The 12985-nt window shown below is 41.8% G+C and overlaps 2 protein-coding genes and 1 non-coding gene across 9 annotated transcripts in view; all 3 read left to right on the top strand.

Annotated features, from left to right (window-relative positions):
• The window catches only part of LOC113994116 (bifunctional heparan sulfate N-deacetylase/N-sulfotransferase 3), a 209997-nt gene extending 201147 nt beyond the window's left edge, over nt 1–8850 (top strand). For all 3 annotated transcript variants that reach the window (XM_039385466.1, XM_039385465.1, XM_039385464.1), the window contains 5 exons: nt 1845–2019; nt 2447–2617; nt 3619–3728; nt 4278–4380; nt 5394–8850. In XM_039385466.1, coding sequence (XP_039241400.1) covers nt 1845–2019; nt 2447–2617; nt 3619–3728; nt 4278–4380; nt 5394–5513 — 679 coding nt within the window. In that variant the 3' untranslated portion in view covers nt 5514–8850. The remainder of the gene's footprint in view (nt 1–1844; nt 2020–2446; nt 2618–3618; nt 3729–4277; nt 4381–5393) is intronic.
• An 89-nt stretch (nt 8851–8939) lies between these two features.
• Nucleotides 8940–12985, top strand: part of METTL14 (methyltransferase like 14) — a 71667-nt gene continuing 67621 nt past the window's right edge. For 2 of the 5 annotated variants that reach the window (XM_039385467.1, XM_027732815.2), the window contains exons 1-2: nt 10774–10938; nt 11323–11380. The gene's annotated coding sequence lies outside the window, so the exon portion shown is untranslated. Of the gene's footprint in view, nt 9007–9554; nt 9780–10773; nt 10939–11098; nt 11160–11322; nt 11381–12985 lie in introns of those variants that run through there. The other 3 variants (XM_039385469.1, XM_039385468.1, XM_039385470.1) reach the window with 3 other exon arrangements.
• LOC113994123 lies at nt 11061–11191 on the top strand. Its single transcript, XR_003542951.1, has one exon. It is a non-coding gene; the product is annotated as a small nucleolar RNA SNORA24 (small nucleolar RNA).

Raw genomic sequence — 12985 nt, 5'->3', positions numbered from 1 at the left:
CAAGCACAACTCCACCGAAGTCACTCCTGATTTCTCCTCTTCCAGAAAGGGCTGCACTGTAAAGCACTACATGATGAGAAGCAGTAATGTGTCGTAGTGGCTGGGGAGCACCACTGAAGGATTATTGATTTTTTTGTCCTGTTTCTTTATTTTACCCCCAGTTTAAGGGAAAGTAGGTTTATTGCCTTTGACTTCGTATTCATCCATAAAATTAACAGGGTGAGCAGTGTTCTGCTCTCGGTGCAGACACGTCAGATCCAATTTGTTTGCCAGTCACTCGGTTTTCCGAGTTGTAATTGTTGCAGCAGATTTTTACTGGAAAGTGTGGCGTGTCAGCCAGTTACAGCCAGTTGAGAGGTGCTGGATGAACAACTGGGAATGGGAAGGCTGCCTTCTTGCTGCTGAGGCTTTTGGAGTCAGTGAAGATGACAGGCAAGCCAGGCATAGCAGCTCCCCACTGATGGAGACAGCCTAAGTACAGTGAGCCAGTTCTTCCACACAATCAAGATTTTCATGTTGCTGGAAGACCACTTTGCTGCTTCTCTCGTTCCTCCTGCCATATCCACTTCCCTAACGTGCAGATGCAATTTGGCTGCCAGACCTGTGCCAGATTGCCTTCATCTTAACACGGCACTGGTGCATAAAGCTCGTGGTGGTCAGCCTGTATAGACCAGGCATATCCTCTTGGCAGGTTCTCCCCACAGCACCCACCTGTGCACTGGGTGCCCCTCTCACCACTGCCGGGTTCTCACACTTGAGTCTTGGATCCTCACAACTACCCACTGGTGTAGCTGCTTAATTTTAGATTTGCGTTCTGTCTGCCAGACAAATCTCTCAGACTTTCTAGTCTGATAGTGTATTTTAATGCTGGCTTGCAATGAGCTTACTGAGTGGTAATTACATAAAAGCTCTCTCCTCATTAGTCCATTAATTGGCCAGGATTCTTGTAAAAATCACGAATAACAATCAGTTCAATTTCTTTTGGGGTTGTGTAGATGCAGCTTTATCCCTGACCCTAACTGAGGCTTTGGCTGGGCTAGCTACAGAAGCAGAAGAGGTTCTCTCAGCCCTCATGACATCAGTATTACCATTTTGAAAGCAGGATAGGTGTAAGTTGTCATCAGTGGTCTTCAGGAGAGGTTGTTTTAAATGGCATTTATTTATTTTATCAGTAGAGTTTAACTGAAGAATCAAGAAGACAAACATTTCCCGTTTATTCTTTTCCCCAACAATAACGAGAAGTTGTCTGAGGGCCATGGATAAAGAAGACTATTGCTTGAATTCAACTTCATAATGGATGAGGAAAGCTCACAAAACTAAAAGGAATACAACCCATGTTTCGCCAAAACTGAGTCTCAGAACAATAAGTGAAATATTCTGTCACTGCTTAGAAACCTTTTACCTAATGAAGCTGTGTCAGTGCATCTTCCCCACATAAACAGACTCTTCTGAGTGAAAGCAATTCTGATACTGAGTATCTTTTTCTTACAGTTTTGCACTGTAATTGATGTCAGCAAAAGGGCAAATTTGGAAAACTCAGTTTCTGCTTTTGGCTTCGGCAGTTTGTTCTGACTGAAAAGTGAGAATTTGCTAATTTTAAGAAGATACATGAATATTGTAACATTTTCATCGAGTTACAAAAAAATAGCTGCAATGTCTAGTTATGTAGTGAGAAGAAAGCTAGTACCAAGTAAAATATCATCAAAAATATAATGTAAACTTCCCTTTGCTTCTATTTGGCAGTTAGCTTTTATTTTGAGTATTCCAGAGTAAAATATGCTTAACAGATTTATCAACCTTTGTGTGATTTTTGAGTAAATCTGAGGATGATGTTGCTTTCCTAGGTACATGGATTTCTTCCCCACTCCTTCTAATGTCACCACTGACTTCCTCTTTGAGAAAAGTGCCAACTATTTCCACTCTGAGGAAGCTCCCAAGAGAGCTGCTTCCCTCATCCCCAAGGCCAAGATCATCACCATCCTCATCGACCCGTCGGACCGGGCGTATTCCTGGTACCAGGTACGGACCTGGAAGAACACAGGCAGGCACAAATCGGGGTTTCCACCTTGAGTCCTCTCTGTCTATCCTCTCAGTATACATGTATGTAAAGGGTTTGGATAGTGCAAGCTCTTATTCATCAGTCAGTGACCATATGTGATCACACATGGGCTGAGGTGTGTCTCCTAATCCTGGAGGTGTTTTAAGGGTTGAAATACCAGAAAACACCTTTTCAAAAGTCTGCCCATAATATAAACATGTAAAAGTGCTTATTTGATTAATTTATGTAAATAGCACATCCAGAAATTAGTCTGTAGACACAGTTATCTAGATCATGCTCAAAATACAGGATAGATTAAGAAATTTTTGTCAGTAAGACCAACTAGTTTTGTCTGGTTTTCCCAGCTTTTGTGATCTGTAACGTTCAGCAATGTAACTTCTTTTACAGCATCAGCGATCACATGAAGATCCTGCAGCTCTGAAATTCAGCTTCTATCAGGTGATCACAGCTGGTCCTCGAGCCCCCTCTGAGCTCAGAGCTCTCCAGAAGAGATGCCTGGCACCTGGATGGTACGCTATCCATATTGAAAGATGGCTAACTTACTTCCCACCTTATCAGGTGAATAAGACTGTAACTTGACATCCTAACCTTAAAGATATATATACTGTCTTAAAGTTTACCTTTGTAAAAGCCTTGCCTGCTGAATGCTGATCCTTGGGGATATTCTACAAATCATTTTCCTCCTTCTGGCCCTGTGTAGGATCAGGCCTCAAGAGATGCACATCCTAAGCCCTGGACGTCATGTGATAACACAAGGCCAGGCAGACAGTATCACGTGATCAGTATCTCCTTGGCAGATTTATTTCTGGAATGGATTTCCATGACATTAGCAGTGTGTCTGGCACTGCTCCCCACCCAACAGTTAAAGTTACTTCACTTGAGGGAGGCTGGCTGCAATCCAGACCTTCTGTTTATCCAGGACTCTTCTGGCTGAGACAAGTTGGCTGGAGTCTGCACCTTCTGTTTTCCCAGAGTGTGCCAAGGAAGCTCTGATGCAGCCAGTTGGTTTTATTCTCCACATACTCTCTTTTCAGCCAGCCTTGTATCTTCTCTTAGTGAGATACACAATACTGTAATATGGTGGTATTCTTATGGAATTCTCTACATTATGTTTTCATTAGCTTTACTCCAAAATCGATCCATGAATATTGAACAATAAGCATTGTCATGCAGATTTTTACCAGATTTTACATCCCACAGTGATAGTGAAGAACTGGTAGCCTTATGTTTTCTCTGTAAAAGTACTAGCCATTAATATAATTTTTTCTTGGCTGGACCAGTCTCTCTCAATTTCCTGCCAATATTTCTTATCTTTTTGGGTCCTTCATTATTATTTCTCTGTTGTCACAACACCTTCCAATTTAATATCATTTCAGAGTTAATTAACATACCATTTACCCAGGTCATTAATGATGATGATAATTAAAACTGGACCAATTATCGTTTCCTGGTGCAGTACTCTACATGTAATGAAGGAGTTTGACAGAGGTGGAAGTTTCAGTTTGAAGCTCGAAATAATGAATTTTAAATTAAACTTCCACTTATTTTACCTGTTATAGTTGCTCATTATTGATGGACAGCAGCTGAGAACTGACCCATCTACCGTAATGGATGAAGTACAGAAATTCCTGGGAGTCTCTCCTCACTATAATTACTCTGAAGCCCTAACGTGAGTTAATTAATTTATCATTTTCACATGTTCCTAACATTCCTAAAATACCAGTTAGTGTGTAAGTAAGGTTACTGCAAAATAAAGCCTCTCATACTTGTTTGAGCTGTCAGCAGGATGTATTCCTCAGAACACAGCTCAGGGGTAAATTTTCCACAAGTCATCCCCTGAGCCACTCAGTGCTGACAGACAAAACTTTGTGACAATTGTGTAGGAATTTTGGATCAATCAAAAGAAATTTTACTTCCATAAGTGGAACACAGAATGCTGACATGTGTGAACAGGAAGGAAATAGAATTAGTTTCTCTTTATTTTTGACTTTAGCTGAAAAACAGATTCAGTGGTATCAGTCAGCAACGTAACATCCGCTCTGTACCTCATAAATACACGTGCACACAGACCTTTTGGATTCTGACACTTAGATTTGGTTGCCCTTAAAATAAGGCTGATAACTTTAGGTTAAACCTTTTAAGTCTTCAGTCTAAACTTTAAAGATTTATCCTCCTTGAAGTATTTTACAGCTTTTACACCACAAGATATTTGTTTCAGGTTCGACTCACATAAGGGATTCTGGTGTCAGCTCCTGGAAGAAGGAAAAACAAAGTGTCTTGGAAAGAGCAAAGGCAGAAAATACCCTCCTATGGATTCTGAGGTAAACTGTTATGCTCATTGGCATTGTGCAGGGATTCAGCTGCCACATGTGGGACTTGATGCAGGCAAAACCATAAGAAGGGAGAGAAGACCAAATGAACTGCTTCTGAAACCCAGTCCCCTTTACCTTATGGACTTAAGCAGCAGGGGCTCCACAGTGCATGTGTTTCCTCAGTCATGGTCAGGTATTTATATTTCTGTCTGGTCCCTTGTCCCTGAGAGTAGTTAGACCCTGTCAAGTAATGCAGACTCTTACCCAGTTTTAAGAGAGGGTAAGTTCTGTTTCCGTGAATTTTCTAAGTACCTTCCCCAGAGAAATGCTCAAATGTGGAAATCTCTGTCAGATCAAGTGCTGCAGCAGTTTAGTCTCCAGTAAGTTTTATGTTGATTCTGTCCTGCATTCCCATTTCATTTAGCCTGACTAAAATGCAAATAAAAACTTACAGTTTGAGCAGCAGTGAGAATTAATGTACCAAGTAAGCCAGGATTTTTTTTCTCCTGGTACTTAAATTGTAAGTAACTTCACATCAGTAGAGTCATACTGACACAAAATCATTGAGTGAGAAGGATTTTGGTCAGAGATAAGACAAGACTGTATTTGTTTACTGTTGTCTTTTTCAACTCTAAATACTTCTCAAAATGAGGTTACTAACTGATACATGTCTACCTACAGAGATAATTTAGAAGCTTTCATTTCAGTCACAGTGCAGTAAATTCGAAGTAACTGCATCAACCTCAGTGTGATTCTATATTTACATGACTATCTGAGAGTAGAATCAAATCCTTGACTTCAGTGTTCATTTAGACCTCTGTTTCTTTTGAAATTACCTTTTAGAGTTCAGTTCCTAACTGAAGAGCTTAAACTTGCATGTAGTAGATAGCATAAAACCATATAAATTGTATAAGAGAAAGTAAAGTTTTGACACATGTCAAACAAACTTTGAAACATCAAATTCACAACAACTGCAGTACAGCCTTTTATTAAATAAAAATGCCTCCTTTTGTATCCATCAGTGCAGGGCCTTTCTGTCAAGCTACTACAGAGATCACAACGTGGAACTGTCAAAACTTCTTCACAAATTGGGACAACCCCTGCCATCGTGGCTGAGACAGGAGCTGCAGAAAGTGAGATAGCATTGGAAAACAGCTATTTGAAATCTCCCTTCCACACTTCAGTCATCATACCTAAACTCTCCAGCAGCTACCAGAAGGTCTTGTAAGATATACCTCTTCGAAAAGATAGAAATTATTTCCATATGCTGGCATGTGGATTGTAAAAAATACATGCATTTCTTAGAGCTCTGATGGGCCAGATCTTTCTTACAAACATTTCTGGGCCTGTGGACTTGTGGACTACTGTGCACAAATGTGGAAGTTATTTACAGCTGGTAAAAGCGTCAGAAATACATGACCTGTCCAATTTCATGGTAAATATTTACATTTTTATATATCAGTTTAAAAGTATTGTGTCTCATGTAGGTTTTGTAGCCCATTGTTAGGCCGCTGACAGTTTTTCTTACTATTTGATTATTGTGTTGCATAAGGTAAGAAAAGTTAATGTAGCACAAAATGCCAAGTGTACTTCTGCCTTTGGAATCAGCTTGGTAATAACCCAAAGTGTGTACAAACACAGGTGAGTAGTACAGTTTATGTGATGTATATGACTTAGCTGTGCACAGCAACTAAATACACAGAGCAGAATCTGGAAGCCGCTGGCAAAAGCAGTGTGGAGAAAACCAAAGTCATACAAACAAAACTATCATAGGAACCTGTGATTATATCCTGTAACAGCAAACCCTTAGTGTGGTAAGGACCTTTGTCCATAATTATGTCTGATCTTGTACTGACTGAAATGTTAGAATATAGCCATTATCTGAACAGAAATTAATTTGGACATGTGAAGCACAAAAATTGCAGTATAGTCCTCATGAGCAGTATTAGACTTAAACAATTGTGACTCAGACTGGAGCAGTGGAAGAAACTCCTGGTTCTGTGAGCAGCCAGATCCAGGCACTGCACTCACAGGCTTGCTGTGAATCAGGAGTGTCTGCACTGAAACGGATGAAAAACTCAAAAAGAGCAGAAAGAGATCCATACTTTTATTGCCTTAAGTTGCACTATTTTTTCTTTTATTTGCCTTTTTGCTTTCCAAGATCCTTCAACCTTATCAAAATTGTAGCACATTTCAGTAACCTTCAGTTTACATCAGCTGCAAAATTCTATCAGATTTCGAGAAGAAAATACAGGTCCTGGTTCCAAACATCTTAAACATATTTGATATTAAAAGCTGAGGAAGAAGATCAGTGACAACTTCAGCTGACTGTGACCTTAATGCTTCTGCACTGAACTTTGGCTCTGAGTGTTTCTAAAGGCATGAAGGGGTAGTGAAAACAAAAGAGAACTACAGTACTAAATGCAGTGTTTTATACAGTAGCTCTTATAATGTTTTCATACTTTGTTTTAGGGCGAATACTTAAAAACATACATCAAATGGTGGAAAAACTTTCTGTGTCTCAGTGCTGTTTTACGACATTCCTGTAATCATATGATTTAACTTTCAAGGTAATGGAATGGAAACCAGTCTGTTATTCCCTAAATAGAAAACAGATGTTGAGATCCTTACTGTACCTCTAACTGGTAATCTTTATTTATTGATTTTGTCTATGTAATACGTGGTTTTGATAAGCCTGTAAAGAAAAAAATCTAGACAAATTTGCTGTATATACCAGTATTCTTTACACAGCACATTTTTGCTAAGGGAATATGCATGATTAATGATGAGGACCTGCTAGAGTAGACATTTTTTAAGATGAACATCTTTATTATTTATTAGAATGAGAATTTTCATTTCATTTTAAATATTCACTGTCGTGTGGATTTGTTTCAAAAGCTGACTTGTCTTTAAAAATACTCCTTATTTGATAAAAGAAATACTCTGGATTTTGAACATCTGTAAAAGCAAGTACTCTGCGTGCTATGGACACAGCTCATGCTTCCTGCAAGCATCTATATGGATTTGTTACAACTAAATTGAATAACTGGAGAAAATACCCGGGGTTTTCATCCCGGCGTGATTGATTTTACCCTTGATGTAACCTGATGTAACATCACTCAAACATTTTTAAAAAATCCACAGGGATTGCACAAAGCTCCCGTTGTGCACTGCTGCCTCAGTTACTCCACGTTCTTCAGTGGAACAATTAGAAAATAGAAGAAAATGGGAAAAACCTTGGGCACCTATCAAGTGCCTGATATTTTCAGGGTGAGAGAACCGTCTGCACAGAGATTTGAGTGCCTCCTACATGCAGGAGGAATGGCCTTCAGCCACATTCATAAGTTCATTCTTTGTTTTAAAGAATTCCCGCTCTGTCTTCCTTCTCTGGGAGAAGCATGGGAATGAGTGGGCAGCCAAGGCCAGAGCAGTGATGGGGACGTGCACATTGGTCACATTGTCCCCTGGGAAGTTGTACAGCCCAACAGTGGTCCCCATGAGGCACTGGCATAATAAGTCCTCCACGTGCAAGACCTTAGCCTTGGATAGATTATCGCTTTTTTATAAAAGATATGAAGCCACATCTGTTTTCTCCAGAGCTATTCTACTTAAATATGTTCTTACATTTAACAGGAGCCTTTAAGAAACAAGAGTGACTTAACATGCAGTCAGCTTGATGAAGGATGAGGAGGCTGAGCACAGCATGCAGGCAGCAGCTAGATGAGTTATTTCCCGTGTCATAGGATGGATATGAGTACAGCAGAGTAAGCAAGTCATACCACATGAGTTATCTGGCAAAGTTTAACCTCTCTCTTCACAGCTTACCTACAACCAGTGTTTGGTTTCCAGAAATAGACTATCAGTATTAATACTCTTAAAAAAAATACTGATTTCTTACAATGAATTTCTGTTTGCGAGTCAAAGTCGGATGTTTGATTGTGGCTGGTAACACAGCCGTGGTTTCTGTTCCCCTGGTAGGTAACTGCACAAGCAATTTCTTTGACAACTGCGTGATTATTTGAGCTTCACCTTCGTTTTCTGAAATCAGATTCTGAAATTTGCTTTCTGCCGACCTCTGTGCCATTAAAAACCAGTGTGTGGTTATGAGCAGAAAGTGACCATTTGGGGGGTGTAAACACAGAGCCTGATACTCAATTACCTAATTATTCGAGCAAACATTCCTGAAAATACTGTGATATTTTCCCAGTTCTACTTGTGCAGAAAGAATTAGTTTGAATGATTTGCAGACTATCTTGTACAGAATACCCTTTTTCATTGCTTAAAAATGTGAAACTTCCTCAGGAAGAAATTAAATAGATATTTCGATGTTTATAGATGTAATACTCTTGTCATTCACATTGAATGAATATTGCTGGAAACATTTTTCTCAGAGTTTTTTTAAATAAAAAAAAAATAGATATTATTCTGATAGTGGCATGGTATTTGAAGTGCAACAATAAACTCTGATAAGAAAATGTAGTGCTGCGTGGAAGTGCCTTTCGTGTTCACAGAAAGTTGTCCTTTTCCAGGTCGGTTATCAGCTATTGCAGCTTGACACTGAGCTACAACACAATCCAGCAGCACAGGAGCAGCATGAGATGTTTTCAGAAATGAAAAATGTTGCTTACTCTTGCTGTGAGTGAATATTGCTGCTTTATGCAGCTGCTCGTTTTACTGCTTTTGCTTCCTGCTTACTTTTTATTTCTTGCGCCAGAAATTGCTAATGTGCTGGAGAAACGTCTCCAGAGTTTGCTGTTTGTAAGATAACAACCAGAATTTATTCAAATTACTTGCCTTAGGGATTCAGTGGTTGTGCCAATGCATCAGCCTACACAGACATGAGAAAACCCTTCTTAGGAGAAACCTGTAAAATATGGTATGAATGTCTAAAGGAAAATTCAGTACGTTATCAATACATTCAGAATAGAAAACTGTACTTATCTAGCTGGGCGAAAGCTGCTTAATATCTTCATAGGAGTGTGGAAAAGAGGAAACCTACGTTAACAAAATACTCCATTCACTACAGAGATAAGATGCAACCTATAATTAAGTAGTCTAAGCTTCTTTTATGATACCCATCTCCATAATCTATTAAGAATAACAGAAGCGAAGTGATAAAGTAATAGTGGTAGTAAGCAAAGGGAAGAGATCCTTGCTGCAAATAATACCTGCTTGGCCTCTCTCTCCAATTTATCTGCTTTCATTTAATATTTCTTTTTAGTTCTTCAAGTCTCCAAACTCTTAGAGCTCAAAGGCAAAAGACACTATTTGTTTTGTCTCTGTGCACCACATGGATGAAGACAGCACAAGTCAGCATGAAAGGATAAATCCCAGGAGCAGGAGGGCAGTCAACAGCTGAAACCAAGGACTAGGGAAACCTGAATGGAGGAGGAGGAGTTTAAGACAAAGTAAGAGTGATAATTTCAAAAATATACATTGAGCTTGTGTCTTCACCAGGCTGAGGATGACAAATAATAGTTAAATAAGATGCTGTGCTCTGAAGGGTACAGTTTATTAGGGAGATTTAGACTTGTCATTAGGAAGCATTTTGTTGTAGAAGGTGACCAGACTCTAAACAGGCTCCCTGGACAGGTGGTTTATGCCCCAGGCCTGTCAGTGTTTGAGAGGCATTTGGAAAATGCCCCACAACAGGCTTTAATTTTAGGTCAGCCCTGAGGTGGTTGGGCAGTTGGGCCCTGCCAACTGAAATGATCTGGTCACTACTATTGTATTCCACCCTGTGCTAATTAAAATTGAGGGTGTGGGAATTTGGCCAGCATTAACCTGCAAATTAAGCATTTGCTTATATGGACTGGAAAAGGTGTTCACCTAAAGGGATGGCTTCATTTTTCTAGCACACCTTTCACAGCCTATTCTTTCTTCTTAGTCCATGGTTATCAAATAACAAGCAGGGATCGTTTTAGCGTTTATGACTGGACCGAGCACAGATACACATAGACACGTGTAGCCACATAGGTAAAGCAGCACCGATGTCTCGGCCACCTGAAGGGCTCTGCTTTGCTTTGGAGAGTACCTGCGGCCTTTTTTCCATGGATCCCTTAGTCCGTTTGCCCCCGAGGGTGCTACTCGGTAGCTTCATAAAGCACCAGGACGGGGTTGGTTCCCTTTGCATTTCGCGCCTTGCCCCCGCCCCTGGGTTGCCGCCCAGCGCGCCCCGAGGCCCCGCCCACCGCCCGTGGCCCCGCCCACCGCCCGTGGCCCCGCCCACGTCTCCGCCCGAAGCTCCGCCCGCAGCCCCGCTCGTGCCTAGTTCCCGCCGCCGGCGCGCGAGAGGTCGGGCGCGCGGCGAGGGGGTGTCTGCGGGGGCGGCGCGCGGGGCGGCCGTTGGCGGTGAGGGGGTGTCCGCGCGGGCGGGCGCGCGGGGCGGCCGTTGGCGGTGAGGGGGCGCGCGGCGGGCGCGGGAAGCGAAAGAGAGGCCGAGGCTCTGAGGGAGAGGCTGAGGGTGAAGCTGAAGCCGGCGGTGCTGGTGCTCGGGGACCGGGCGCGCTCTCCTCCGCAGCGGAGCCGCCGCGGCACAGGAGCGGAGAGAAGCGGGGCGAGCAGCAGGTGGGCTCCGTGACGAGAAGGGCGGCCGGGTGGAAGCCGTGAGGCGGCGCGGGACCGGGGCTCGCACGAGGGAGGGAGGGAGGGAAAATGGCGGCTGCCACGTGGCGGGGTGGGGAGCGGTGATCCATGACTCCATGGGGGCTGCCGCCTGTGGCTGACTCCCTTCCTAGGCATGGAAGAGCAGAGCCTTGCGGATTGGCACAACTTGTACCTTCTTGTGGGTATGAGTCGTTGACTGTAGCAAGTAACAAACCGAGTCTGCCGTGGGGCTGGCCGTCTCCCCCTATTGTGTTTTTTGGTTGTTTGGTTTTCAGTTTTCACCTTTTTTGTCCCCAGTAAGCGATTATAGCCCAGTTTTTAAACTTTTTTTATTTTATTTTACAGGAGCTCAGAAGCTGAAAATACGGAGACATATCTGATCTTGAAGATCCTTCCCCAAAAAGTATGTGACTGGGTGTATAGTAGGTAATAAGATCTTCAGGAGTGAGATTTTTATCGGGAAAAATAACGATTTGATAATTTATGTTTAGTGATTAATCTGCTGCGACGTGTTCTCTGAAATAGGTATAGGTTTGGTGTTTTATTTTAAGCCATACTTCATTTTTACGTGGTTTATTGTCAGAAAAATAACACCCGAGTGCATTACTGTAAGGAATGGGAGGAATGGGGTTTGGGTGTAGATGCATCAGAAAAAATCCACTATTCCTAGCATAAAAGTCACATTGTCAGTACTCTTGTTTGCCGAACTAGAAGCATCCAAATCCACAGATTTCTCGGGGATATTCTGTGCAAGGGGAATGTCTTTTTCAATAAGCACGTGAGTTCTAAGCAGAATCTGCAGTTACAGGAGCAGAGGGAAACACGAGGTGGATACTAAAAGCATTGTTTCAGCGCATCCTGCTGTTCGGTGATGTCTGTTTGCTGTCTTGTATATTTTCCCGGTAGCAATATTAAACTGCCTCAAACTTGTTTTTACAGGGGAAAAACACTCTTGAGTTGTGATGACAGAAGAAGATGGGGGTGAATTCCACATGTGAATTCTAAGAGTAGCTGTGACTAAAATTTTAATTTTTACTGGGTGAGGGAGGTGGATCTTTTTCATTTTGATGCCTTTGTGAGTGGTAATATTTCTGGTTATCAAGCAGAGCTAGAAAAGGCTAATTTTAGGCTAGATCTTAATCTCAATTTTTAAATAAATTTAAGATTTGGAGCTTTAATGAGAGATTTTGCAGTTCTTCTCATCGTTTCAAAGAGGGGCTGGAACACAGCTTACTTTGCCTAAAATTAGCCTGCCTGCTTCTATACAAGTACAGTTAGGACGAGTAGCCCATTTTGTGCAGCTTTCAGGGATGTGCTGCTTCTCTTTGGGCTGTCACTAAGTGTTGAGCAGTTACAGTAATGGTTTTGGTAGTTCAGTGGCCATGCTGCACTGTCCTGTGGCCAACCACACTGCAGGAGTATTAAATCCAGTGACACGTGCACCTTCAGTGGCGGCTCCTCTGCTGCTGAAGTATGTTAGAAAGGTGGTTGCAAAGAGTGTCCGTGTACTGCAGAAGCTGAAGGTAAGTTTTTGAAGTCTGGAAAATGAATGTGGAAACTTACAGTCATGATTTTGGTATCTATGCCAATATAAAGCGTTCAAATGTATGAATAAATCAATAAAGAGACTTTGGCTGCAGGTGTGGTTTCTTTCTTTCTGCTGGTAACCAAGATTAGACCTGCACACGTTCATTGGAATGACTTACACATACCAAATCTGCCTGTTCTGGGGATACACCTTTTGGCAGAATCCGTGGTTTCAGGTGGTGGATGCATTGTCTGGGAACCATTCCAGGAGGGGTATGACTTTGATCAGAGGTTGCTGCTTCAGGGCAGAAACAGCAACTTTGAATATAGCTGCTTTTTCAGCTGCAGTTCCTGAGGGCTCCATATTCACAAAAGCAGATGGAGCTCCAGTAGATGGTGAATCACTGCAAAATCAGAACATTTTACTTACAGTCTTAGCTAACACCACCTGTGCTGACACAGTCTCCTATAGAATATTTTC

The sequence above is a fragment of the Pipra filicauda genome, unplaced genomic scaffold (assembly GCF_003945595.2).
Source record: "Pipra filicauda isolate LSUMZ 115617 unplaced genomic scaffold, ASM394559v2 scaffold411_size619879_pilon, whole genome shotgun sequence".
In the NCBI taxonomy this organism is placed as follows: domain Eukaryota; kingdom Metazoa; phylum Chordata; class Aves; order Passeriformes; family Pipridae; genus Pipra; species Pipra filicauda.
The sequence above is the reverse complement of the archived record's forward strand: the minus strand, read 5'-3'. Positions and strand labels throughout refer to the sequence as shown.